A 27,413-nucleotide genomic window follows, 5' to 3' on the forward strand; every position below is an offset into this window, starting at 1 on the left:
GCCAGCTACTAAGTCTTGCAAGAAAATTCAGGTCTACTTTGGAAAAGACATTGCATTTAGTGGTAACTGGGGTTCTCAGAAACTTACACCTAGTGTTCAGGCACCAACTTTCCCCCCTTCAAGTCTTACAGACTTAGTAGCTGGCCAATAAATACTACAGTAACTTCCAAAAGATGCATGACAGCAGCAATAGAAGCAAAAATACCACAGTGCATTTGTACATAATGGATAAGGAAGTGCTAAAGTACCAAGAGGACACAGAAGGAGGAGTGTTTCCATAATCAATCTAATTATTATTTCACAATAGAGAAATTTTTATGCACATACAACACCTTTCAAGCTAAAACTCGAAAAAATGCTTCCTACACAATTTACACAACCTATCACTAAAATGAACTAAATTTGGAGCCAGTGCCAATAAACAGCTACTTTATCAAACACTGCGCAACAGTGTACTAGGAGGGAAAACCCTGGCTTGGTCACTCCGGGTGAATTCTGACATCTGCAAAGATTTTAATGAGATCCTTTTGGGCAAAACCAGCCGGGCGGTCAAGGCTGGATTTAGTCATGGGTGAAATTTCCACACCAGTAACACTCATTAGACTTGAATGTCCTGTCATGGGAGGGTGAAAGCTTCCCACTTGTGACCTCAACATCACTTTTCTGTTGACTAAGCTGAATTTCGGCTGCGCCTTACAACTCACCATTGCCAGGTGTTGCAACCAGGGAGAGCAAAAAACATCCTCTCTAATTATCAGAGTACTGTTTGCAAATCCTTTAGCTTTCACAGGTTTGCCTGGAAAGTATCGTAGTGCAGACTCAAAATGTTCTGTTATAAAAGATGGGGGCAAGAAACAGAAATATGAAATGTGTTCCAAGTGAATCTCAAAATTTTGAAATCTATAAGGCATAAATTTACCAGAGAGACCTGGGTGGCTTCCCATTGCATCACTTGCTGTACTACTCCAAATCCTTCACTTACTCCATCTAGAAGACCATATTCAGCCCCAGCATTAAAAAGGTGCATTGCACAAGGCCCTCAGCTCTCATAGAAGTCAATTCATAAGCCAAGCAGCATGATCTACTATTTTTGTGTAATCCAGAAGAAACAAGAGATAGTATATTCTGTTTTCTTGTTTATAAACCACTGATGCCATTACCATTTCTAGGAAAGCAGTCACATTTCTCAGTCAAAGTGTTATTTCCAAACTTACACTTCACACATAAAAGGTCCCAGAAAAAAAACCTCTTCAGGCAAGCTAGAAATAGCCAGGCCAATAATTTATTTCTCTGTGGTTCAAAGTGCATGGGACACCTGTGGTTCATTTAGCTGCAGCAGCAAAAGCTCAACTCAACCTCAGCCACACAAATAGCTGAAAACTTAACATACTTACCATTATCACAGTGAGAGAGATGGTGAGCCTTGACACACCACTGAAAAAGGAGACAGCTCCAATGACAGCAAAGAGACCTGGATCAATCCATGCTCCATATTCATTAGTTTGAACACCAAAAATGGAAACAAGGATCAAACTGATTATCCTGCCATACAAAGCTCCTGTGTACCTGTATGCAAGAAGAAAAAGACCAATCCTCTTGCCAGCGATAGTGTTTTCTAGAAATGCTTCTAATATTCTGCTGGTCCCAGATTAATTGTATCAACTTCTGTAGTGACTCCTTTCCCAAGAGAATTTCTACATCTTCCCTAGTATGAGCATTTACTTAGTGCAGTCACTAGCATGAAACTGCCAGATTTACCATACTTTGAAGAAAAAGGACTATCAGCATGTCTTAATGTGCTTCAAAGCCAAATGAAAATAAACCTTATAGGAATACAGTCAAAATTATAGGCCACAGTTATACACACTGGCATATTTCAGATAAAAGGCTCACACTTCTAGACCTCCAGCCTTATATAATTTGTTAAAATTGTCTACCTGTGCCCCATAAACCTGGCAAGTAAAATATTACAGCCATATAACAAATGGGCAAAATGGAGTAATAGGTATTAATGACCTGCCCAGAGCTAACCAGGAATGAAGCTGTGAAGAGAACCCGTGAGTCCTCAAACTAACCATATTCTACACTGAAAGTAAACCAAAATTTAGCACAGCTGAACATGCAATTGCTGGTGTGATACACAGCATTTCATTCCATATGCAAGGAATTAAGCATATAGATTCAAGCATCAGCCAATGAACTGGATTTGTACAGACATTCACCTTCCAGAAATGGTGATTTATTATTTGTACAATAGCCATATATATTTTCTGATTTGGGGAGCATCTTCTTGCACCATTACACAACTTTTTCACATTTATTCACGCAATCGATTCATTTTATTGATGGATGCAGTTCAAGTAGTTCTAGAATGGTTATAAAAATTAGGTTATGGGATCAGAAACATGGGTGCTGTCTGACAGACTTGACTATCTATATCTATTCAGGCAAGTATGCCATGTTTCAGCAAACACTGCATATTAAAAATTGATTTAGGCAACAGTTTGGGGAGGGTAGGAGGCAAATACTCAGGGGTAAGGCAAAGACAGAAGGTTGGACACACAACTATTTATTTTTAGAATTTTTGGGGTATTTGAATTGCATTATGCTGGATACTCACTCTCCAGCCATGATTCCTTGCTTGCTGAACATTAAACCTCCCAACATTACTATAAGAACTTTGCTCTAATCTACCACAGCTTTTTAAAAAGTACAACAAAAGACCTAACTGCAGTTTTCTCCAAAGTCTAGGCTGTTGATGTCCAAGATTAAGATTCAGGCTATTATGTGCATAAGAAACAGACGAAAAGTCTGGATCTGAACCCATATTTCTACAGTTACAGAGATGGAGCCAGCAGCCAAGACTCTCTCTGGATCCCCAAAGGATTAAAATGATCTATACTTGGAAAGTACATAGTTTTGGCTATGGTCCTTCCACAGCTATTCTCAGATGATTTTTCTTCATTCTTTTCCACAATTTTAGCATCTTTTTCCAAGCAAACCATCCTGTTCCACCTATATAACCTCCTCCAAGCAATTATAGCTTTGCTATTGCCAAGCTTTCAGCTTACAATTTAGATTGTTGCTACTCAACACAGGCCTTTTTTACAGGAAGCTCAAACCGAGATGGGTGAAGCTTACAGCATAGGAATAACCAGGCCACTCGCAACAGCAGAACCTGCTGTCCAACAGCTGAGGATGAAATAAAATGCCAAAGCAGTACAAAGAGATGCGTATCCAAATTCTTCGCGAGCCCCACATTTAAAAAGATATGTGATCCCTTGCTTCCCATTTTCAATTAGAAGTGCACCAGCTGCAACGCAGAGGAAGAGATGTGAAGAGATACAAAACATTAAAAGGATCCTTTACAAAAATAGAGTTTGTGGTAGTTCTCATTTGCCTAAAGCTGAAAAAAAAAATCAGCAAAGTACATAGGTCAGTTAATTGAGTTTACATGATGTCTTCAGCATCTGAGGCATTTTCAGGAAATCAAGGAACATTTGTTCTTTCCAGTCTGGTCTGTGTGATGTTAATCTTGATCTAAACAAGAAGAAACTGCAGCCATTTAAGTCAAAGAAAGGCAACTGTACTACTTCAGCAGGGCTCTTTCCCCATTCCTTTCAGAGGTAATAACTCAGGAACTTCCCAGCATATTTGGCTCAAATATGTCATTTAGTTCTGATATATCCCTCAAAAGGGAGCACTACATTGTTTTGAAGAAAACCTACATTATCAGTAGATATACTTGGATATCACCTCAAGTTACATAAATTCAATTTGTTCCCAGGTGTCAATCACTTAGCTCCCCTTACCTTGATTGAAGGTTTGATTAGAATATCTGACTCCATCTGGACCAATCCACATGCTTGATGAACAGCTATATTCTGAAATTTCCCTCTTGGACTGATTTATGCTTAAATATTAAAAACAAAAAAAGTTATTAAATAGATGAATATAACTTACCTTAGCGCTTGTACAGAATGTGTGTATTAGATATAAATTTTACACAAAATGCCTACTTCCCCTTACATCTCCCAATTAAGTTGTTTTATTAACTAATAAATCTAGTTTACTAGATCAGTTTATTAATTATTCTACTAAACTAATAAATCTGGTTTATTAATGCTCATGTTCCTCTGCATAAATCTCCGACTGCTGAAACCCAAAATTTCCAAAACTAGGAATCACATTACACTGCCTAAAACCAGAAAACAGGAAAAAAAATCTGATTAAAATATCCACTCTGGCCTTGATCTCCTTGTCCACACATAACATTGTAACTCTATAAAACAGCATTAGCAGACCAAAAATTTATCATGCTTGACGAACACATCAGTGGGAAGCACGGCATCCCAAGCTAACAGATGCATTTGCAGTTAGAAAGCTCTGCACACGAGAGTGTCACGCAGAGCCGGAAGGACTTGGAGGTTTCCTCTTCTACAGCAGCACAGGCTATACCCAAACCACACCTAAAGATGTTTGTCCAACACATTCTAAAACTCTCCTTCAGTAAATACTGCCACCAGTTATTTCAACATCTTGCAATTCAGAGTGCCAGTTATCATGCTGACCATGACTAGCCTTTCTGTACAGCACTACTATTCCTGGACACTTTCTCAATCTCTGTCATCCAGAGCAATTGCACTCTCCAAGCAGGTACAACTTCCTTCTTTCAGTCTGGAAAGCATCCAGCATGTTTTGGACATCACCACAACTTAAACAGTAACAATATGAACTCTGTTTCTGGAACAAGGAGCAGATCTGTGGTATTTGACCCACCTGATCCCCACTCAGAACTACAAGAAAAACTTAAAATGCAGCCAACATCTAGTGCAAGAAAATTTCTTCCAGACCCCAGATTGGCAACCAAAGCAACACAAGATACTTCCCAATCTTGTATTTGCTTTTTACATTAATCCAACCACTCAAACAAGAATATATTCCAAATTCATAATGGTTAATACAAAAATAAAAAAGTTATTTACTCCATCCTGCTTTAGAAATCATACGATTGTGTAACCCACTTATAGCAAAGCCTCAAGTTCTATACAAATGTCTTTACTACCAGTAAAGGAGTGCACACACAAAAACCAGCACATCTGAGAGGCAATTTGAAGATTCCAGCAATGCCAAAATAACAAGAGAGAGAAACAACAGAAGAAAGGTTTTTTACTATTAAAATACATGGTTGAGCACTGAGAGAATGGAGATGTAGGACTTGTTTGCACACAGAGTTTTGTACCACTAACTCTTTCCATTTGAAATCAGTACATTTAGTAGAGACAGATTTCTCCGTGGTGTCAATGAGAGGATGGCACTGCCACACTGCATGCTGCAGGAATGCATGTGCTGTACCGAGACCTGCTAATGGCAGAAGCCCATCGCTTCTTTACCTCCTTCTCCTGCCTCCCCACAGCCTCCTTCTCCTAGGAGTATCAAGGCCTGCTGGAAAGTGCTACAAAACGCTACTGAAAGCACTGTTCCAGTATAAATTTATGAGGATAAACTACACCAGAAGGAAGCGCTGTCATACTGGCATAGGCACATACAGCCCCACCTGGAGCCGCAGCTCTCATACAGTCATGGTTTAAAGGAAAAAACATACACTTCACCAAGCTGGATCAGTACAAAAGACAAAATTAAGCACCTTACAGTTTTTTTGTTATATAGTTCTTATTGGATATCATAAAGTAGCAAGGGTGCCTATTACTAACCTGATGGATCTCCAAAGGTTAATGGTATTTACCTGTCTCTGGAGCACTGTCCAAGAATCTCAGATTTTGTTGAGATGAGCCAAATCTAAATGATCCTAACCAAAGTCTCACGATTGCAATCACAATTCCCTTTTTAAACTTCTAAGAACAAGAGAACAGTGAACAAGCTTCTTCTCCACATTTAGGCTTGTACCTTACTACAAGCTTACTAGAGACATCATCACTACCTTTAGCATATGCATGGCCCTGCAAAGTCCAGAACAATTTGGTGCTTAATTCCCTTCAGATCTATCCATCTTTGACAGGATGTACTCTTTATAACTTGTAGCCACACCAAATGAAAAATTGGCACTAAGATCATTTAGCCTCCAGGTTGGATCAGCCTGACTATTTCTGATTCAGAGACAGACAAAAAAAACCATGAAATCATTGTGGTTTCAGATGTTTTTCCTTTAGAGAAAAAATAGCTTTGTTTTGAAAAATAATATTTTGCAAGCATTTAGTCCTTAAAAGAAAAAAGGATGTCGGGGTGAGAAAAAAGTTTTCTGTGGCAATCCAAATAGCCGTAGTCACCAAGTCCTGGTACTAAGTAAGTGACAAAGTCTGCTTTTATAAAGAATATGTAAATACATATTATAGCAAAAAATACCAAACCAGGTATTGCAAGTCAGATGACAGTCTACAACTGGTGGCAAGAATGGGAAAGTATGCCTGCTTTTTATACACTTAAATAAGCTGTTCAGACTCCAGTCACCAATGGCAAGTTATTCAGTATTTACAGTTCATATTATGCAATATGTATGACACTGCCCACTTGGAAGAAGGAATTCATAAATTTTACAGACTTATGAATTTGTAAAACTACAAATTGGTAGTGACCATTTGCACTGTGAAATCAAGCTGTCACTTAACCTCAACCTGAGCAATTCTTTTTCTACTTCCTCTGGATTCCTCATAGGTATTTCTCAAGAAAGATATTTAGACTGCAAAACACGTATCAGATTCAAGGATCAATTCAACCATATTACCCATAAAATCCCTAGCCATTCAGGCACAAATTTCCTGATTGCTTATTAACACGGTATTTGCCATTTTAAATCCCCAGATTATAATCTGTGCTGTAGTGGCAAGTGCCTCTGATGTGTTACCTATTGGTGTTCTTATGTAGAGGACTGGTCAAATCCTGTCTCTTAGACAACAGTAGCTGACTGAAGCTGAGAATTGCAAAGGTTTTCCATTGGTTTCCATTTGCAGCTCTCCAGTTAAAGCACAGCCTGTCTCCTATAAGCTTGTATATCTTATCTATAAGGCCTATACACCTTTTAAAGCAAAATTAGGATTTTAAATTGAAAAACTGCTTGCATGATACGTTCAGCCATGTTTCAGGCTATTTTCATTTTTTAACTCCCTTTTGTTTCTTTCTCCTTTTTTTTTTTTCTTTAATTTGACATGATGACAAATGCCTCTCACCAGAAAAGTTTAAGTGTGATTAAATTTCAGTGATTAAAAGATTAAGTGTGATTCTTGTCGCTACATGAATTCATTTTAAACATTCAGCTCTGATGCACCTTTGAATTTTTCCATCCCAAATCGTTGTAACAACTGACTGGGAGAAATGGTTAATAATTCTATTTACATAGACACGCTCCTGGTGACTCTCCCCACTTACATTTCTGAGTTGTTTCTCAGCTGGTAGTTTCTCACGCTCATGACTGTAGTGCAAGGAAAGAAATACGGTAAATATACTGTAACAGTCGTTGTACATACCTGCAGGCATTAAAATAAGTAAACAGACTATTGTGAGATGTAGAAACAGACAAAACCAGAAAGTGTCTAAAATCACTAGTGCCAGCAGTTACCACAAGGAAATGGTCCTTTTGTCTTGCCCACATATTCCAGAAGATCAGCATTTGCTCATAAGCAATGAGTAAAGCCCAGATTCATCCCATCTAACTTCAGAGACTTGACTGTTGCAACTAGGTAACTGGCCTCCAGCTCCGTAGCCACCAGAGACCACCACTAACTCCAGGAAGACTTGCAGCATATGGGACACACCACACTTGACCAGCCTCCCCACCATGCCCACGGCAGTCAGTGGAGAAGGGGTTAGCCAAAGCTCCTTGCAGGCTACCGGCCTGAGACTGCAACTTGTGCACAGAAAGGACTCAGGATCTATGTGTCTTTCATTAAGGACCTAGTTTTTCAGTTGGTACTTAAAATTATGCTGTGTGTCTAAAACAATCCACTGCTTCAATTTAAATTACTTCCTGATTTATGCAAATTTGAAGTCTCTGGCCATTATGAACAGCTAAAGACTTGTTTCTAACTTGCAAACTTATTGTTTCCCTTGTCTTATAAGGAGGATGTTAGGAAAGGACAGATATGCAGTTAATCAACAGAAAGAAGTTCCTAGACATCCTAGCAATACTAGACAATGCCTAAAGCAGATTACATACTACACACTAGAGACACAGACATTGCAGTCCAAATGGATGAAGAGACATTATCAGGTCCTCCTCCTAGTTTTCCATATACCCATTTTGAAGTAAACATGAATGAAACCAAAAGTGTTTGAAATAGAGCACAGCAGAAGGTGTTTTCACTGGCTGCTTTGCATTAACCAAAAGCAAAAGAAGTTTTTACATGAGATGACTGTATTTCAGTTATATGTATTTTTCAGCATAACATAGTTCAATATAACATAGGTATATTTCATTCAAAACTAATGTTAGGTTTTTTATCTCAGCTGAGATCAATTTACATTCCTAAACAAATGAAGATGCACCCAAAAAAAAAAAAAAAAAAAAGATTTAGAAAAGATTTCACTAGACATCTGGAGAAAAATTACTGGAACACACAACCATAACAATAATATATTTTCCAAGCACTCTGTGGATTGTTATAAAACAGCTCAGGTAGCAAATTTATAGAAACCCTCAAGCTGAGATTCAGCTGTGTGCAGTTGTGACAATTTGTCAGACAATCATGTCTCAAGCCTTTGTTTCTCTGTATCTCAAAGATTATAAGCTTATGGGCACAGCGCATCTACAAGAGATAGATGAAACTGGGAGTAGGTCAGTCTTCACAAATCTTAGGTCAGGTTTTGTTTCTGAAAACTTAACTCTGGGACAGTTCAAACCCAGGTCAAGTTATTGCCAAAGCCCCAAAATCCAAAGGGAACTAGAAGGACAGCTAGCCTGGAGCCAGTGGCTACATATTCAAAGCAGTAGCCTATCTTCACAGCTAGGTAGAACAAAAAAATAATCCTCTCAAGTTCCCTTTTAAAGTTTTGACAGCTTAATACATAAGTATATATGCATCTATCCTTAAATTGTCCACCCTGCCCATGGAAACACTGAGCTTTTGGAACAGAAACATTAGTCAACATGATTAAAAAAATAGAAAAAGAAAGATAGCTCTGCCAGATTCTTGGCAAAACATTATCTACATTGTGATTTCCTCACAGAGAGAAAGGTGATGAATTGAGGAGAAGCAAACGCAGGCCAAGGGGCAGAAGGGCACTTAGGAAGACAGCTTTGCCTAATCTATGGGCTGAAGATTAGATATCCAATTCCAGTCAAAGGAATGGTACTCCGGGTTATGTTGTGGGTGTGGAAGATACCGTGATGGGTTCTTTCCAAGTTTAAATGCAGACAAGATTATTTTTGGTTAAAGTCACTGTGACATAGTTTCTTTCAGTTGTCTGATTATGTGAGTTTATAAATAAAATTTAAAAAAAAAAAAAAGTATGGTTCTTTCTCAGATCAAACAGTTTCTTTCCTGCTGTTTTTTTGCCAAGTTATAATAAAATAAGGACTGTGACCTATCAGGATCTCCTAGAGCTAATAAAAAGGAAAAACAATCTGAGTAAGAGTTCATGCTATAAAATTAATGTAGAAAAACAGTATTTAAAAAAAAATTTAAGGATGAAGACAAAAATATATAAATAGAAAAGCTCTTGTAAACACTACAAAACACATGCTCTTGTCCCAGTTTCAGGTATGATCTAGCAAGGTGCTAACTGCCCCATGAACTTTTGGGGTCAGTGAGGCACAACTCCTAAACAACATAAAATAACTTTTAGGAGGCATTTTCTTTAGGTCCAACACTAAATCTTTCCTAGCTGATCTTTTAACATCCTGGGTCTTGCTGTCTTATGTGTGGCTTGTTTTGGGGTTTTTTTCCAGAAAAGTAATAACAAACTGTGTATTTTGTATGTGTTTAAGTAGTTTATGTAAGGTTTTTGCAATGTACTATGAGAAAGCCAAACCTTTCCCAATAGCAGGGGAAGCAACTGTCAAACACAGAGCTCCAGTTCCAAATTGTTAAAATAATAATTGTTACAAACGTGATCTCTCACAAACAGAGGTCCTTTGGAAACTGTGAAGTTTACACAGGATGAACGGGAGCCACACATGGGACTCTACTCTTCATCCTGCTGGTTTGAAAACTGAATTTTTGTTAGGATGTCTCATTGCAGTTCTCAACAGCACAAAGTCCCAAATCCTTTGCAAGACCTGGGAGCAAATTTGTAGCACAATGAAGGAAGGCTGAGCAGTGGAAAGACTCTCCCTAGCACTGAGAAAACCCATTTTCCCTACCTACCTTACCCACTCCTTCAAACGTGGAAGCAAAAAGCTTCAAGTGATTTCCTCAGGGTGTCTGCCCTCAGCGAGATGCTGAGCAAACACGGCTGCAAACTGAAAAGCCGGCATCCTGCCGCTAAGAGGAGCTAAAATCCAGATGTCATCGATGGCATGGGCCTGTTCCAGCACAGTCCGTTCCCAAAGATCCCTCCTCCTCCTCCTCTTCCTCCCAGCGGAGGTCGGATTTCACCTCTGATGTGCCAACAGAGCGCCCAACGAGCAGGATGCTGCTGCTGCTGCCAGCAACGAGCAGGACCAGGCAGAGGAGGAGGAGGAGCTGGACTGCCATGGCATGCACAGCTTTCAAGGACTAAATGAAATGTGCTGTTTCTGATCCTATGAGGAGGAAAAATAGTGCAACCTATGGGAAACGTGCACATCTCTGTACCAATCTGCCGAGAGCTTGCAGAGAATTGACCACGTGCCTCAACCTATGGTTATTCACACTTTTTGTATTTAAAATACTAATTGTCTTCCTCCCAGTATCATTCAGGTTGCTGATGCAAGCCCAAGTGCTCGCAAGAGCCTGAAGCTTATGTCCTTTTGCTGGCTCAGAGAATAAATGCTGCTGAAGGCATGTCTGGGCTAATGGGAGGAAAACATCTATATGGCCAACCCAGTGGTCTACAATTGAGCAACCCTCTCTCGAAGAGGGAGGGAAGTATACAATAGTACATATATAAATATATATATATAGCATACATAAAACATACTGGCAAGTCAGCCTAAGAAAGGGCAGAAGGAAGGGGCTTTGGCATGCGCCGATTTCCCTAAACAAAGATCACCTCAACACTTAAAAAGGTCTGAAAACTCCTCAGAAAGACTTCCTCAAAAATGATGGAAAAAAAGAAAAATTATGACAAGCAGGTATTCACTAGAGAAACTTGCAGAGAAACCCAAATTTGCACAATTTACTAAAAGTGCAGTAGAAAAGCTCTGAAGGTTTCCTTCCTCCAAATTTAACAACATACTTAAGTTATAACCAAAGCATAAAATTGAAAATTATGAAGATGTTCAAAATATGGGAACCTTTTGTCTATACCCTTTTCATTCCAATGGCATGACCCTCCCCAAAGCCATACAATGCCAAATGGAAACTCCAAAGCCTGGAGGTAAAAAGGCCCCATCATGTCTCATCAGGACATCTGAGGCTCCAGGCTGACTTCCATCAGTAACAACTAGGAGTAACTGACTCCAGATAAATAGTTAGCTCCAGAAAGTTTTCTGTACCTATCCATAACTTTTAAACCCTCTACAATGTTTACTCTTCATGCATCTATTCTTCTCACATGAGGCGGAGATCTTCTTTGTTATCTTGAGGCAAGAATACTTATGGTTATGGTAAGTCTCCTAATTGTTCTTTCCAATGTAACAGCTGAAAAAGTGCCCAGATGCAGAAGTGTGGAGGAGGATGTCCGCCTGGTTCTGCTACATGAGCAAGCTGCATGGGGTAATGAGAGGATCAATCGCTAGCCAGGAAAAATGGAGAAAAATGGATGAAACAGACATCTGACAGCCCTCCATTGATTGCAAATAAATGCAAAAGCACACCAATATAACTGCTACATGTCACTAAGTTGATATAGTATCATCGGAATAGAGCAGCATTGGGAGAGCAACTCTACAGATAAAATACTTCAAGCATTAAAAAATAACAAAAAACAGACACAAAACATGTCTTTTCCATTCTTACATACCCACCAACATTAAATACCTATATGTACTTTGTAAATACATGTTTGCTGTACTCTGTTGCACATTATCAAGTACCAGCAGGTGAGATTCACTTTTCCATCCAGCCAATTTATGACCTGCCCTCATTAGTCACTGTAAATATTATATAATCAAGAGAACCATATTATTTACTTACAAGGATGAGCACAGTTTCCAACAGCTTGCTTGTTTTTCTAAGGGATAATTTTGGAATTGAATTAAAGAACTGCATATGTGATTTATTAATCTTTATATTTAGGGAAACAAAGAGAGCTCCCAGAAGACCTCCAAGCACTCCGAGGATGATGGTGGGAACAAAGGCCAAGACATTCATGTCCAGCAAGTTCTTAACCTGAGGCAAAGAAAGGAAAAAAAATGATCTGAGCGTCCTGCCAGTGACATGAAATACCATACCTTCTCTTACAAAACCTGATACCACAAAGTAATTTCCATACAGGAAATAAATCTTTCCTTGCAGTTTAGGGAGCTCCGCTAATTAACTTAAAGCTGATCTCATGAGAGATGGTGTACTCTTGCACACCTCACAGGAGTGGAACCAGCAGGTAAGACACTGGTGTTGGCACTCACAGCAGAAACCTGCTGTGATGCACTGCAGTTACCACAAGCACTTAGTACTTCAGGTTACATCCAAATAACATGACATATTGGCCTTATTGAACACTTCAAAAGATTCTGCTGAACCAGAGCTTTCCTCACTGTGTCTATATCTACGTTTGGGAAAGTTCATTTATTAAGTGTCCACCTGCATCCATGTCCTTGAGATCATTTATAAATAAATTTATTTAAGTAAAACTGTGAAAATTGATGCTGATCTGGAACAACTTGCAGAAGAAGAATCACAATGCAGAATATAATCTGGCAGCTGGAATAGTAATTGAATTTTCTGCTTGATTCCTCAACAGGCAGCAAGGATGAGAGCAATATCATGTTTTAATTTTATCTTCCAGCTAACAGAAAGGGGTCAACAGATCAGTGGCAATCTGTTAAAAACTGTAAGGATATTATTTCCTTAGCCCAGGCTTAGAGTTACACGGCTTTTTGTCAAGATTAGGATCTGGGCAGAGTAAGAGATCAGAAATGCTCAAAAGGCTACCTGGCAAGAAGTAGTAAGGGCACATGTCAAGGTTTGCCGCAAAAAAATCCTAAACTGGAATAATCTTGAGAGTAGCAGATAGGAGAAACTGTCAGCCTTCCTTAAATTGCTTGAGCAAGTGTACAGGCCCTCTTACTGTTCAAACTCTCATTTCTTCTTCTTCTTGACTCTTAATCTTATTCTTGTTCTTGCTACAACTAGCCTAGATTTTAACAAATCCACTGGGTGGCTGTACTAAACACTGGTGGTATTTCTTGAGAGGAGGAATGCCAGGGTCAAAATCCAGTCAGGCTTGAAGAGTAGGTTCATAGGGAGCTTCAGACTTAAAAAATGGGTCTGGAAGAGGGAGAATCCCAGCAGCCATCCCCAGGCACAAGAAGCCCAACACCTGCAGGGTATACTCACAGGGAGTAGGGAGAGACTTGAGGTTTATTATACCTTACAATCAGGACTACAACCAGCACATATATAGGTACTCTATGTACTAAGCAAAACTTTAATAATGCTATTTTTACCTATAGCTATAACTAAATCAACCCTTCTTCAAAGGATTTAAAGAGATCTAATGCTTAAGATGTTGAAATTCAGAGAAAAGTAGCTTAATTTGAAGTAGAAAAATTCTGGTTTATTTACTGCAGGATCCAAGTACCTTGTATTATAGTCTACTTAATTCCAATACTGCATTAAAACTAAAATTGGACATACATGGGTTTATTGTTTTCTCTCCCTAGCTCCATTTTTCCTAAGGGAAAAATGTACTGAGATGTTTGTTTTAAAGTAATATATATGCAAGTTACACTGCATGTGTGTGGCAATAAAGGTAAAGTCAAGCAAGTGCTCCACACACTGGGAATAAGAGGTGGCACAGTGCATTGTTTGTTTTTGTTGTAGTATCAACCACAGGCTTTGGCCAGTCATCAAGAAAAATCTGTTACCTACAGAGCAAGTTTCACCTTTACAAATAATCCAGTGGTCTATGCAAAAATAAAGCAAAGCTTCCTGAAAATCTCATGCTCTGAAGTACAATAAATTCCCCTTCTAACATTCTGCTAGGTAGAATGAAACCAAAGAAAACAAATAGTTTTCTTGAGAAACATAACCCACAAGCTTTCAACTCAGAGTTTATCCACTGTAAACTATGTTGGTTAATGCCACAAAACATGAAAGAAGCAAAATTTCCCCTGAGCCCCGTGTTCAGTGAAATGAAAATGTTTCTGGTTATCTCTACCGCACCAAGAGCCAAGAACTATTGAACCATGGCAGAAGTCATATTGACAATAATTTTAGCTAGCTTTTCCCTTTAATGACACTAAGAGAAGATAGAAGGAGACAGAATCCACTGCTCTTTTCAGAAAACATCCTGAAAGGAATGTTAAAAAGAGCAATGCTTATTGTAAAATAGCAATTGAAGTGAATCCACTCTCCCCTGTGCATGCAGCTGTTCATTGCACAATACTTTGGCTTCAGCAATGAATCTGGCTTCAGCAGGCCTGACCCATTCCCTGCCCATATAGTCTCACCTTTCCGCCACAAATTTTGATCTTCTTGGTTGTGTCACTGCAACTGTTTGGGGACTGCACTATGAGTTGGTCCACAAAAATTATTTGGGTGGAAAACCAATGTATTCTTCACTTGCCCCAGCTAAACTTGTGGTAAAGCAAATATACCCCAAATACCCCACATACTTCTGCACAGCATATGCAAAATCATTATATCAGGCAGCATGAACACAAAAAAATGTTGCCCATTTTCCCAACCAACTGGTTTCTGCATTGCTAGAGAGATACAAGCCAGAAGAAATTCAGAGATCAGTGAAAGTGATCAGGGAAGTAGGTTAGGAAAAATTTACTTAGCAAAAAGTGGATTCAGAAGACCAGGGTTTTGTTTCTAGCTCTCAAATTTATTTTCAAGTCAAATACAAAGTAGGATATTTAGGCAAGAAGAAGCGAAGATCATGATATTTGCACATCACTATTGAATCATCTTGCAATAAAAATGAGTGAAAGACATGATAATAAAAGCAACTACTTTTAGGTGGACACAAGGTAAAATTCAAAGATCAAGGCTGTGTCATGCTGGAAGGAATAAAGTAAAGGTAGCTGAGGCTGAAGGTCACCTCCATTGTGCAACCAGGAACAAAGAGTGATTATATGTTCTCAAACATTTAATCTGTAAACACCAAGGAACAGTGGCACAGTACAGCAATGCCTGCAGCAACAACGGAGAGCTCAAGCTGACTACAGAAGGAGAGGACACCCTATTCAAGAGCTTCTCTGCTTTTTCCTTTACGTCGAAGAATCCCTCTCTTATCCAGGACCAATGCAGAAAGTTATTAAGATAACTTATATGTTTAGCTAATAAGCAAACCGTAGATGCTTTGTCTATTTGTTCACTTTAAAAGAAAACAACTCTCTGTTGTATCTAAGGGATTACAAGATGTAAAGTGTGAAAGTTTCCATATCCACTGATCTGATAATTGTACATACACCATCCTTTCCCCTTCTCAGTCCCCCTTCCCTGCTACTCTTTCAACAACAGTGCTGCAAGAGACAAGCCTGCATCTATTTCTTCCTATACCCACACAGTACCTACCCAAAATATAATCCTTTTCTCTGCTTCAAAAAATCCAAAATGACCTCTGTAAACAAACCCATAGAGAGAAGACGACAGTAAATCCGTGGTGAAGGTAGCCATCAAGCAGCAGAAGAAGGTTTGCCAGGCCAGCCTGATGTCCCAGAATGAAGACACTTCTTCTAACGTGAACAAGAGCCCACCAATGGGGGCACGAAATACCGAAGCTATGTCTGCTCCTGCACCAGCCGTAATGAAACTGCGCCTGCAACAGGTAGAAGAGTCAAAATTCAGGTAATAATAACTCCATAAACATCATTTCCTGTCAAAGCTGGGTTTATGGGGCTGAATTTATAGACCTGATGGTTTATTTTAGGGTTATTATTGTGCCTTTCATCTCTAGGATTTGAATTCAGATCTGTCCGTCTTGACCTCTGGCCTTGACACAACCCTCACTCCTCTAACATCGCGCAGGGACCACTGCACCATGCCAGCAAGCTGCTGAACTAGTGCCGACTAGCCCAATGCCAGGCAGACGTGCCTCAGTCTGTAAATGTCTGAGAAATCAAGAGGGAACATATACGCCTTGTCTCCCTCCCTGTAAAGGCATGGAGCTCACATACACCCCAAAGAGCAACAAACTTCTGTTGATGTAAGCTGCATTAGGAGTTTGTTGAAAGAACGCAGAGGGAGCCCAGCCATCATTTAATGCACAAAGGCTCAACTTTATTAGTACTCACACTCCTTTTATATCTACAATAATCAGTTCATACATATTGCAAAAGCGAGCTCCTTATAGGTTGCTAAGGTTAGATACATTGGTTGCTAAGGTTAAATACCAATCCCTCCCCTTATGATTTCTGCAAGGCCTTGTACATAGTCTTGCTTCTGTTCTTTGTTCTTCTTTGATACTTTTCGGTATTCTCCCATCACGTCGCCGTTGTCAGCAGTTCCTCGGTGCTATGCCCTTTCTCACGTAGCCAGTTGTTAGCAAACTGCTCCACATCTCCCCCGTTTTCTTTTTGCACTTGTGCTAAAAATATTGCAGAGGCAGTCTTCTGCAGGGCCCTTTGCAGAAGACTGACAATACATGGCAACATCAAAAGTATAACCACAATTACCAAGATCATGACCCCCACAGTTTTGACCAGAGATATCAACCATCCAGAAAGTCCCCATCCTTTTAACCAGCTTTCAATCCCTAATCCATCTACCTGTTTCAAGCTGTGTAGACCTTCTTGTAATTTCTTAATCTTTGCATGGACTGAAGAATAATTGTCTGTCAGGTTCATGCAACACATTCCTTCAAATTCCTCACATCCATGGCCTTGTGCTAAAAGCAAAAAGTCAATTGCAGCCCTGTTCTGTAAAGTAGCATGTCTAACACTATCAACATCAGTTAAAAGGCCACTTAAAGCTAAAGAAGTAGCGTTAGTCTGTTTGCTAAGCCAACATCCCAACTTATTCAAAGTCGTTAAGGCATTTGCAACACCAACTCCTGGTGCCAATATGGAGGCCGTTATGATCTGGCCTGGATTCCAGAATTCAACGTTATCTCGACAAGAACTTTCAAACCGATGAACGGTCCTTGGGACTCGCTTATGTTTTCGAGTCATATTCAGAATCATTGACACATTTGGTGTTAATAACGTGAGGCGTCCGAGGCTACACGGGCCTCCATTCAGTTTAGATGGGACGCCTCCCCAGGCACGATCTCCACAGATTAGAAACACACCAGGAGGTAATGCAAGAGGAACAGCAAAAGATCGTGAGATGTTAGTCGAAGTATAATTGCACCAAGCAGTTGAATTATGATAAGCAGCATTAGTTGCATTCACATTTTGCCCTCTCCGTGTGGTGTTATAGGAGTAATTAAAAAACACACAAGCATCCATTATAACAGAGCCTAGCAACTCTAGCTCTTGGGGTTCTTGCGTAACCTGTGGAAGGTGACTATATACACCATCCCAATTATCTGTACAATTTTTTGAAGAGTTGCAAAGAGAGAAAGCCTGAAGGGTTTGTGGGATTGGCCATGTGTCTACTGGCACTCCCACCAAACAGGTGGAGAATGGATTTTCCGGGTTCGCAGTAGAAAGGCACAAGGTTTCTTGATGTGTCATATTTGCCAAAGTTACCCATATATTCTGCTTGGGTTGTGGAACTACCCATCCTTCAGCCTGATGCAGGTTCCAGCACAGGCCGAACACACCGAGCAGGAACCCAGCGAGGGCCGGCATCTGTAGAGACACAAGCATAACCCCTGCCCCAGGTTAATAATTCACATGGTCCATTAAACTTAACCATCGCCCAAACTATTGCCAACAGTTCCAAAGTTTGTAGTGTGTCTTGTGCTGTGGCTTTTAATATCTCGTGTTTCCATGTATAATCTTCCTGCCACGTTATAGCTGCTGTCTGAGATTTATTTCCTGCATCTGTATAAACTGTGATGGCATTCGGAATCGGCGCCTGTTGTCTTTTTGGCTGTTCAATCCAATGTAATTGTCCTAACCATCTCAAAGGTTCCATAGATAATTGATCAGTTGACAACATCATTGGCCCATTTAACATGGCTTCCTGCAATGCTATGCTATTTGCCAGGTACCATTGCATGGTTTCCTTCTGCATTGGACAGTATATGAATTGAGGTTCTCTTCCACTTATTTGAATAACTCGCACACGACCTTTCTTTACTAAATTTGCTAGTGCCTCAATTCTTTGAAGTAAAGATTTTGATTGTTGTAATGCTGGCGTGATCCATTCTAGCACCCATGTCTCCCCCGTTTTCTTTTTAGACTGCGTAATAGCTCCGAGCAAATGCTGTGAACCCATCCACACAAGTATGTCCAGGGGGAGCTCAGCATCTCTCCGACGCACTTGTCCAGAAGTAATACGGTCCATAATCTGTTGTAGCACTCGCTTCTGGTCTGCTGATAAAGACACCACCTGTGCAGGGTCATTTCCCTTTAACAGTGGTCGTAATTGTTGTAAAAGTTCGTTTGGGATGCCCACTATAGGTTTTAGCCATTGTAAATCTCCTAATAGCTTCTGAGCATCGTGCAGTGTTGAGATTTCAGGATTAATTGTCAATTTTTGTGGTGTTACTATTTGTTTCATCAAAGACAATCCCAAATACTTCCATGGAGCTGTTTTTTGTATCTTTTCTGGTGCAATTACCAATCTTTGCTTTGCAAGGGTGTTTACAATTTCTTTTATCTGTGTTTCTGTAAATGGTTCTTTCTGTGCAAATAATATATCATCCATATAGTGATAAATTATAACATTAGTCCATTTTTGACGTAATTCTACAAAAATCTGACATAAAGTTGGACTATTTCTCATTCCTTGTGGTAAAACTGTCCATTCAAACCGTTGATCTGGCCCTTCTCTATTTATTGTTGGTAAAGTGAAAGCAAATCGGCGCATGTCCTTTTCATGAAGCGGAATCGTAAAGAAACAATCTTTTAAGTCCACAATCAATATAGGCCATTCATAAGGTAACATAGCTGGATTCGGCATACCTGGTTGTAAAGCCCCCATTGGTTCCATTTGTTTGTTTACTTCCCTAAGGTCATGCAAAAGTCGATATTTGCCTGATTTCTTTTTTATGACAAATATCGGAGTATTCCAAGGACTAGTAGATAATCTTAAATGTCCTTGCTGATATTGTTCTTGTACTAGCAGGTGTGCTTGCTCAAGACTTTCCCTTTTTAGTGGCCATTGCTTTACCCATATTGGATCGTCAGATGTCCAAGTCATAGGGATCGGGAAAGTCCAAGCAATGGCCATTAGAATAAATGGTGATCGTTTGTCAAAACTATTCCCATTTGTGCTAACACATCTCTTCCAATTAAACAGTTTACCCCTGGAGGTAATTGCACTACAGCAAGCACCGCTGTGACTGTTTGTCCTTCAATTGTTAATTGTAGGGGCGGCGTTCGATTAGCTAAAGTTAAACCACCCACGCCAGTGATGGTGGTGGTATGCTCTTGTAACGGCCAGCCTTGTGGCCAAGAAGAAGGCGACAGTACGCTGGAATCTGCGCCTGTGTCTAACAACCCTTCCACAGTTATTGCGTTACCTTGAAATGACAGGTGAACAGTCTTTCTGGGTCTCGTACTCAGATTCAGTGTTAGCAGGGTCAGGCTTCCTGTAGATCCGAAGCCTTTGTTTCCGCGACTCTCTTCAGTCACTGGTCGTATTGTTTGAGTCACTTGTGGCAGGGGCACCAGCTGTGCAATCCGTTGTCCCTGTGCAATCTTTACTGGTGGATTCAGTGTATATGCCATAATATAGATTTCACCTTCATAATCTGCATCGATAACTCCTGGTAAAACAAATAGTCCACATTGTGATGCCGATGATCTTCCTAATAATAAAGCTCCCATGGCTCTCCCATTAATAATGATAGGTCCTCGTACATTCGTAGATATTGTTTGAGGATTATTTGTTAACAGGGTAACGTCTACTGCTGCTGCCAGGTCCAACCCGAGACTTCCCCGGGTGGCGGGTTGAAGGACTGCGCTGCGGCTGCAATTTTCGTCGTCGCGCGGTGGCCGGCGAACGCGCTTCGTGTGGAGTTTCCCGACCGTCTGCGGCAAGCCCCCTCATTATGGGAGTTGGATCGGCAAGTTTGACACCATACATTTCTGGCTGTACAACTCTTTCGTACATGCCCTGGAGCTCCGCATCGGTAACACCGCAGCTGCCCCTTTTGAGGTGTTTGCACTGTAACTGTTGCCGAAGTCTGGAGAGGCGCAAGGGCTGCCATAACCTGACTTTGAGTAGCCTGAGCCTGTTCTTTCATTCCTTCCCCTAATTTCTTTATTGCCTCTACAAGAAAAGCCTGAGGTCCAGTGGGTATCGATGACGCCTTTTCAAGTGCCTCCTCTACAGTCCAATTTGCCCCTAATGTATTCAATAAACTCTTTGTAGCAGGATTGCCATTTTGCAAAATACATTGTTTTAAGAGAGCACCCTGCATGTAGATAGGTACTCTTGCTCTTTCAATTGCATTTACCAACTTATCTACAAAACTGCCCAAAGTTTCTTCTCTCCCTTGCTTAATTCCCATATACATTGGAACTCCGCCTGGCTCTTTCACTTGCTCTATGGCTTCTCTCACTAACCTCATTGCCTCTCTCACTTTATCCGGACCGAGCAGTGCTTGAGCTTCTACTCTAGCATAAGGTCCTAACCCCATTAATTCATCCATTGTAATCCCTTGTAATGGATCTCCTGCTTGCTGCTGTATCGCTACCGATTCTAATACTCTCGCTTGCCAATGCGCATTAAACAACAACAACTGACTAGGAGAGAAAATTAACTTTGCTATACCCCGACAATCTGCAGGCAAAAGAAGTTGAGTGCTCCAGAGATAATCTAACATTTGACGAACCGGTTCACCAGTAACACCATAAGAACTCACTGTAGAGCGCAATTGTGACAAAAGCTTCCAATCTAATGCCGTAACAGTAGCATTTATTCCACCAGCTGGGTTCGGCTGAAACTGAACTGGAAAAGCCATTGCTGTCGCCATCTGAGTCATCGCCTCATCCCCTTTTTCTAACCCCTCTCGTGCCAATGCATTCCAAGCCCGACACCTTTCTTTAGCAATCTCTATCCCCAGCCCATCTTCTGAGCCAGGAGTAGAATTCTCGCTTTCCGGCGTCACAGTGTGGCTGGACGCGTCAGGGCTACTCAGGGCGGGGGCGGGGGGAGCGGTAGGGAGAACTCGTTCTGAGCTTTCCTGTCCCGTCTCTTCGGAACGTAAAGGTGGTAAAACAAGCTCACGAAACGTAGGCGGTAATGGCCACCTAGTTTCCTCCTCCCCATATCTGGTGTTTTTCTCTTTTGCCGCAACTGCGCCCTGTGCAGCTCTTTTTTCCGCCTGATACCTTAACAATTCATTATGAACCATCCTCCATAACTTTCCCAACTTTTTTGCTGTCTTATCATCGTTCAATGTTAATTCCCATAACTTATCTCCAAATTTTCGCCATTCCGATAACTCATGAACTGCATGTGGATTAATAAAACAACCTTGCTCTACCCCATAAGCTAAAAGCCCCTGAAGATCCTTTTTTACATCTATTCCCTCAACCCGGCGTTGTGTCAGCCAGGATGCAAATAAATCATATGCTGCTTGCCTGTCCATACCTGAATTTTTCCGTTGCAGCCTTTCCAGGTCTCGGCAGCACGTATCAGCAGGGTTCACCTCTTATGACACCCAGGGCGCGGGCCTTTTCTCTTATTTCAGTCGCCTTTCGCCGTCCTCGCTGCTTAAGGACCTGAACCACCTTCACTGGTCTTTATCCTTCGTGGCGCCTTATACGTCCTTTGGCACGTATCACGTCGGGGTCACCACTTGTTGAAAGAACGCAGAGGGAGCCCAGCCATCATTTAATGCACAAAGGCTCAACTTTATTAGTACTCACACTCCTTTTATATCTACAATAATCAGTTCATACATATTGCAAAAGCGAGCTCCTTATAGGTTGCTAAGGTTAGATACATTGGTTGCTAAGGTTAAATACCAATCCCTCCCCTTATGATTTCTGCAAGGCCTTGTACATAGTCTTGCTTCTGTTCTTTGTTCTTCTTTGATACTTTTCGGTATTTTCCCATCACGTCGCCGTTGTCAGCAGTTCCTCGGTGCTATGCCCTTTCTCACGTAGCCAGTTGTTAGCAAACTGCTCCACAGGAGTTCAAACTGCAGAGATCTGCACTGTGACCCAATTCCAGTAAATAAAACAAAACAAGAAAAAAAAAAACAAACACAAGAAAAAAATAAAAAGAAAAATAATTATAGTGTTGTACAGAAAGGCATTAATGGACAGTCTTCCTTTATACATTTATTATTATTTATTTTCCTACGCACAAGATAATTTTCTTTCCAAAGCACCCATTTTATTATATGAAAACAACATCCTGCATCAGACAGCTGTTACATTTTTAAGGAAGGACACAGAGTGCAAAACAGAGGGAAGGATATAGACAGAGGAAATAAAATTATGCTTGAATTCTGCCTTGGAAAACTAGATTCAAGTCCAGCCTTTGTGGGGGATACCGGGGTGATGCTGATACATATAATGCACTAATCACTAGTGCTCACCAGCTTATAAAACTTGCATCTTCTGGATGTGCTACATGAGACCTCAGGGATAATTTGCAGAAATGCTGAGCATTCAGTACTAGCAGAAGTCAACAAGTATACAAAACACTTGAGTATTTTTAATATTAAGAAATACTAAGTTCTTGGAAAAAAGAAAAAAAAAAAAAAACAGATCGGAATCACCTCGAAATATTAGGGGGCCCTTTTGACTTCTCTGTGGTGTCCACAAATGTTATCAGTATAAAGATGGGTGGCAATGAGGGTAACGGACAGAAAATAAGGGAAAAGATTAGAGGTCATGTGTCAAAGCCCTTAACAAAGCCCACCGTTAAAGCTACACAGGCAACTTTTTTTCCCAACTCAAAAATGCTGAGTTAGGCACTCTTGTGCATGGATTTTTACTTACACATATCTTCACAGTGACATTGTTTCCAGCAGCAGGGAACTCAAAGGGTACTGCACGCCACAGTAAAAGCTGGGCGAGCTTTGCTTGGATGTCTCCAACTTCTTGCTGCAGTCAGTTGTACAGGCTATGTGTCCCACCAGTAGTATCAACAACGAAACTGGACCCTTTCCACACATCTGTTACAGCTGCCTGATGGAGGGACGCCTTAAGATCCTTCAACATCCTAATGTTTGCTGAGTTACTGCTCTACCTGTGCCTGTACTTGGAGAGGGTACATCTCTTGAGCCTACTTAACTCAAAAAGATACTGGGGGAACGGGGACTCTTTCATCCTGGTCTTTGTATAGAACTGAGGTTTCGCTTAGACTGAAATTTGTCTCTCCTGCTCACCAACAACCCTCTCTGTGAAGGGGGCTTCCACACAACCTGTATCTCCAAGGATGGTTCCTGACTGCAAGCTAACTCTTCTTTCTAATTATACTATAACTGGATCCTGCAAAGAAAAAAAAAGTTCTCACTGCTTCTCTTACTGCAATTGCTGATTTCTTCCATGACTAATGTTTTGTTTAACCAGCATGTCTCAGATTTATTTAAATGACTGATCTTAAAAGGCTAAAGGCATCTTCCCTTCGGTGCTTTTTGATTTTCTTTTAGGCTACAGATAGTTCACAGTGGCCATTCATTTGAATTTGTATTTCTCTAGGAAATTAACACACAGGAGTCTTTCTTTTTTTCCTTGCTTTAGAAAAAAAACAGTATTGTATAGGGTTTTGTATGTCAACATGACAATAAATACCATCCAGAAGACAAACTGGTTTGTAATTTCTTTTTCTGGAAACTAATCTCATTAATTTCAGTAGAACTGTTCACAAGAGAGAGCTTACCAGAGTTATCTCACAGACACGCATGAGCAGAGAAGAGCCAGATTTAAAAAGTGTCACAAACAATTTACTTTTTCAAAACTAGAAAAATAAAGCAAGAGTCCCTTGTGCACATTGTGCAATCTCTGTCATCTCTTTTTTCCTGGGCCATCATCGTTAATTTGAGGATAAAGCCCACGTATAAAAATCCTGCATTTTTTCCCTCCTTATACAACCCAGAAGGCAATTGGAAAAGGTCTCCAGTATTAATGTATTATTTCACAAGCATTCAATAAAACAACTTGCAAACTTTCTTTTAATTAAAGAACTTTAAAGTTGTTTAATTAAACAACTTTTTTTAATTAGAGTGGGTGACTTTATCCCCATTCCAAAGTGACAAACAGCAGGAAGGCTGAAAGATTGCTGGAGCAGTATCTTCATTTCTCTTCCAGTTGCAATGGGCTCATTGGCAACTTGCCGGACACCCCCTGGGCACTGAGGACAAGCAGCGGGGTGGCCCTCCCAGAGCCCCACAGCTCTGCCCATCACTTACTTATCAGCTGAATTCCGAAACCTGGTGAAGATCGGGAGGTGGACGCCAAGGGTGTCCAACTGCAGCTGGCTCAGGCCACAACCCAGGAGAGCACTAAAAGTGATGTTGTATAATTAAGAGCACTCTTTGGTAAATTATTCATAAATCACAGTTAAAGGCAGAGGAGGACAGGACTTTAGCTGGAGTGCAGCAGCAAAGCTAGATTGGTTTCAACAGACTTAAACATGGAAAATGTTGAATGTGTCTTTTAAATATGCAAAGTCCCGTTGACATAAAGCAGGAGGCTACTAAAGACTTTCAGATTCTTGACTCAGAGACTTAAATGTCTCTTTTGCATGGAGTGTTGTGATGATAGACCATGAAATGGCTTTTGAAGAACTGCATGTTAATGTCTGCCCAGTGTGGTGACACGTCAGACTACAGCCCATCATTTCAATCATCTGTTCCCAGGTTAATGACCATGGCAGCCAGAACAGGCCTACTTCTAACAGAAGATGTGTAATAATTTAAATTATTACAGTGTGTTCCCAGGCAGCACTTCAAACTACATTTAAATGAGGGGGGAAAAAAATAAAATCCAAGCCCTTAGTGAAATGAAAAATCTATTCATTGTATAATCTTGGAGAACTTTCCTACAAGACTTAAATTAGGAGCCTTAACAAATCTCTCAGAGGCTTTTAGCAACTTACGTGTGTTTATGTTTAATAAAAATGGTGGAGGGTTCCAGCTAAATTAAATTAAACTAGCTCTTAATTCCTATGTTTTGAAAAGACATCACGTTAGTACCGTGCTGACTTTCTTCATGGAAATATGATTCAATTTTTTGGCTCATGCATCACTGTTACCAACCCAGCACAAAAGGAAAAAAATCACAGCTGCAGTCTCTGAGCTCCTGGAGACACACAATGTCTGAAAGCAAAGAAAACAAAAGAAACCTAAAGGGAGAGCTAAACCTTGGTAATCATTGTCTGGAAGGTTTGTGGCTGCCTCTGACTAACCATGTGCTCCTATTTTTGAACATGTGAGTCATCCCCTAGGGTGCTGCACCTCCATGCAAATAAATAAATAAATATAAACCCACAGAATAACAAAAAATGTGAAAGGGTGGTGGGGAGGAGGATAGGTTTGGTCAGGCCAGTAACAAACCTCAAGGATAAATACCTTCCGAAACCAAAAAGGATAGATGTAAAACAGTAAACCAACCAACCAACGATCTATATCATATCAGCAGAGACTAATTTTACCACCTCTACTCAAGATATGGTTTAATAATGGTAATAAAGTGCATCAGGATTCTCCTCTAAAAGGCAAATAAAGGAAATTATGTCACTCGGCAAAACAGAAAAGCCCAAAATCTGGCCTGCAGTCACTAAGTTTGGCTGTATCGCAACATCTTAAATTTTAAGAAATGCTCTAACCTACAGAGCAGGACTGGGCAACCCTCCTCTCCCCTTCTTACAAGGCCCTGGGCCAAAATAGGGTGATGGGGATTCTCTTTCTTTGTATATAGCAAGGAGGGTTAAAAACATTATACTTCAAAAAGACTATAAAGTCTACTTTTCCCTACCTAAAAACATAGTGTTACACTACTGCACCAACAACAAGCAGCTCCAACCTGACTTGCAATCTGCCATCTGCAGAGCTTGCAAAGCAGCGCTTGGTTTCTGTGGTCGCCCTTAGCTGGCACCGGCAGCTGTGAGGTTTGTAAGCTGGAAACACAGACCCCAAGGGCCTAGCCGTTCATCACTATGCGCCTTGCACAGCTACTTATAGCGCTTCTGCAGGTGGCTGTAAAACTGTTGCCCCTTTTCTTCGTAGCCACTTGAGACTGGCTTTATTTTTATACAGACTTTGCACAGGTAAAAGAAGTTACACAAGATGCAAAGCAGCTGGCAGGCCATAGCTGCGGGACAGCTTTTCAGAAACAAAACTGACTGCTGTTGTCCAGAGAACTGCTTGCCGAGCCTCACAGGGAATCATACTAGGGAACCAAGCCAGTATGTAAAAGATGCAGCGAAAAAATATTTTTCATCACTGCATGGCATGAATAGCTGTGCTAATGCAAAGGAGGGGACAGCACAGGTGAAAAGAGCTCCCAATGCAGGGTATTTTTTAAGCCAGCAAGGCCACCAAAACAGACATTGCAAACCCATACCCTCAGCCTGATAGCTTTAACTTTTGTCTTCTATTTCTTACCCCAAATGGATCATGGGACCTTCTGGCCCACAGAAGAGCCCGGAGGCTACAGCCAGCACGCATGAGACAAATGTGCCTAAAAAGGTCTTGATGTTAAAAAGATGTTGAATGGAAGTACCATTCAAATACCCAATGATTTCTGGCAAGCCAGATGGTGAACCTGCTGGGCAAAAGAACTGCAAAGAGGGGAAAAAAAAAAAAAAAAGAAAGAGAAACATGGCCAACAATTAGTAGATGTTGATGTGTTAGATGCATCTATGCACACAGTTTTCAAGTCCAGCCCTCACCCTGCTCTGTTCATGAATAAACTTTCCCAGAATTAACAGACAACATAGATACACATGTAACTTCCGGCTACCTGCAAAAATTCAAGCTCCCAACAGTGTTACTATAAGCAAACTGGGGGTAATGAGAGAAGAAAATGACTGACAAGGACCTCAGTCCCAGCCCCCTGCCACCCCCCCACCAAGGCCTGAAGCCAGCCAGCCTCTTGTCTTTGCACAGGCTGTCTGTGGGGCAGGGTGTAC

At 40.7% G+C, this 27,413-nt stretch overlaps 1 protein-coding gene across 1 annotated transcript in view; it reads right to left on the minus strand.

The window, feature by feature from the left end:
• Positions 1–27,413, minus strand: part of LOC141921254 (chloride channel protein C-like) — an 84,017-nt gene that overhangs the window by 50,411 nt on the left and 6,193 nt on the right. Inside the window, exons 4-11 of the mRNA XM_074819599.1 lie at positions 26,887–27,062; positions 24,691–24,783; positions 15,780–16,023; positions 12,231–12,425; positions 7,384–7,481; positions 3,813–3,913; positions 3,142–3,313; positions 1,395–1,566 (exon numbers count right to left, since the gene is read on the minus strand). Of these exons, the coding sequence (XP_074675700.1) occupies positions 1,395–1,566; positions 3,142–3,313; positions 3,813–3,913; positions 7,384–7,481; positions 12,231–12,425; positions 15,780–16,023; positions 24,691–24,783; positions 26,887–27,062 (1,251 nt within the window). The remainder of the gene's footprint in view (positions 1–1,394; positions 1,567–3,141; positions 3,314–3,812; positions 3,914–7,383; positions 7,482–12,230; positions 12,426–15,779; positions 16,024–24,690; positions 24,784–26,886; positions 27,063–27,413) is intronic.

The sequence above is a fragment of the Strix aluco genome, chromosome 1 (genome assembly GCF_031877795.1).
Source record: "Strix aluco isolate bStrAlu1 chromosome 1, bStrAlu1.hap1, whole genome shotgun sequence".
NCBI lineage: Eukaryota > Metazoa > Chordata > Aves > Strigiformes > Strigidae > Strix > Strix aluco.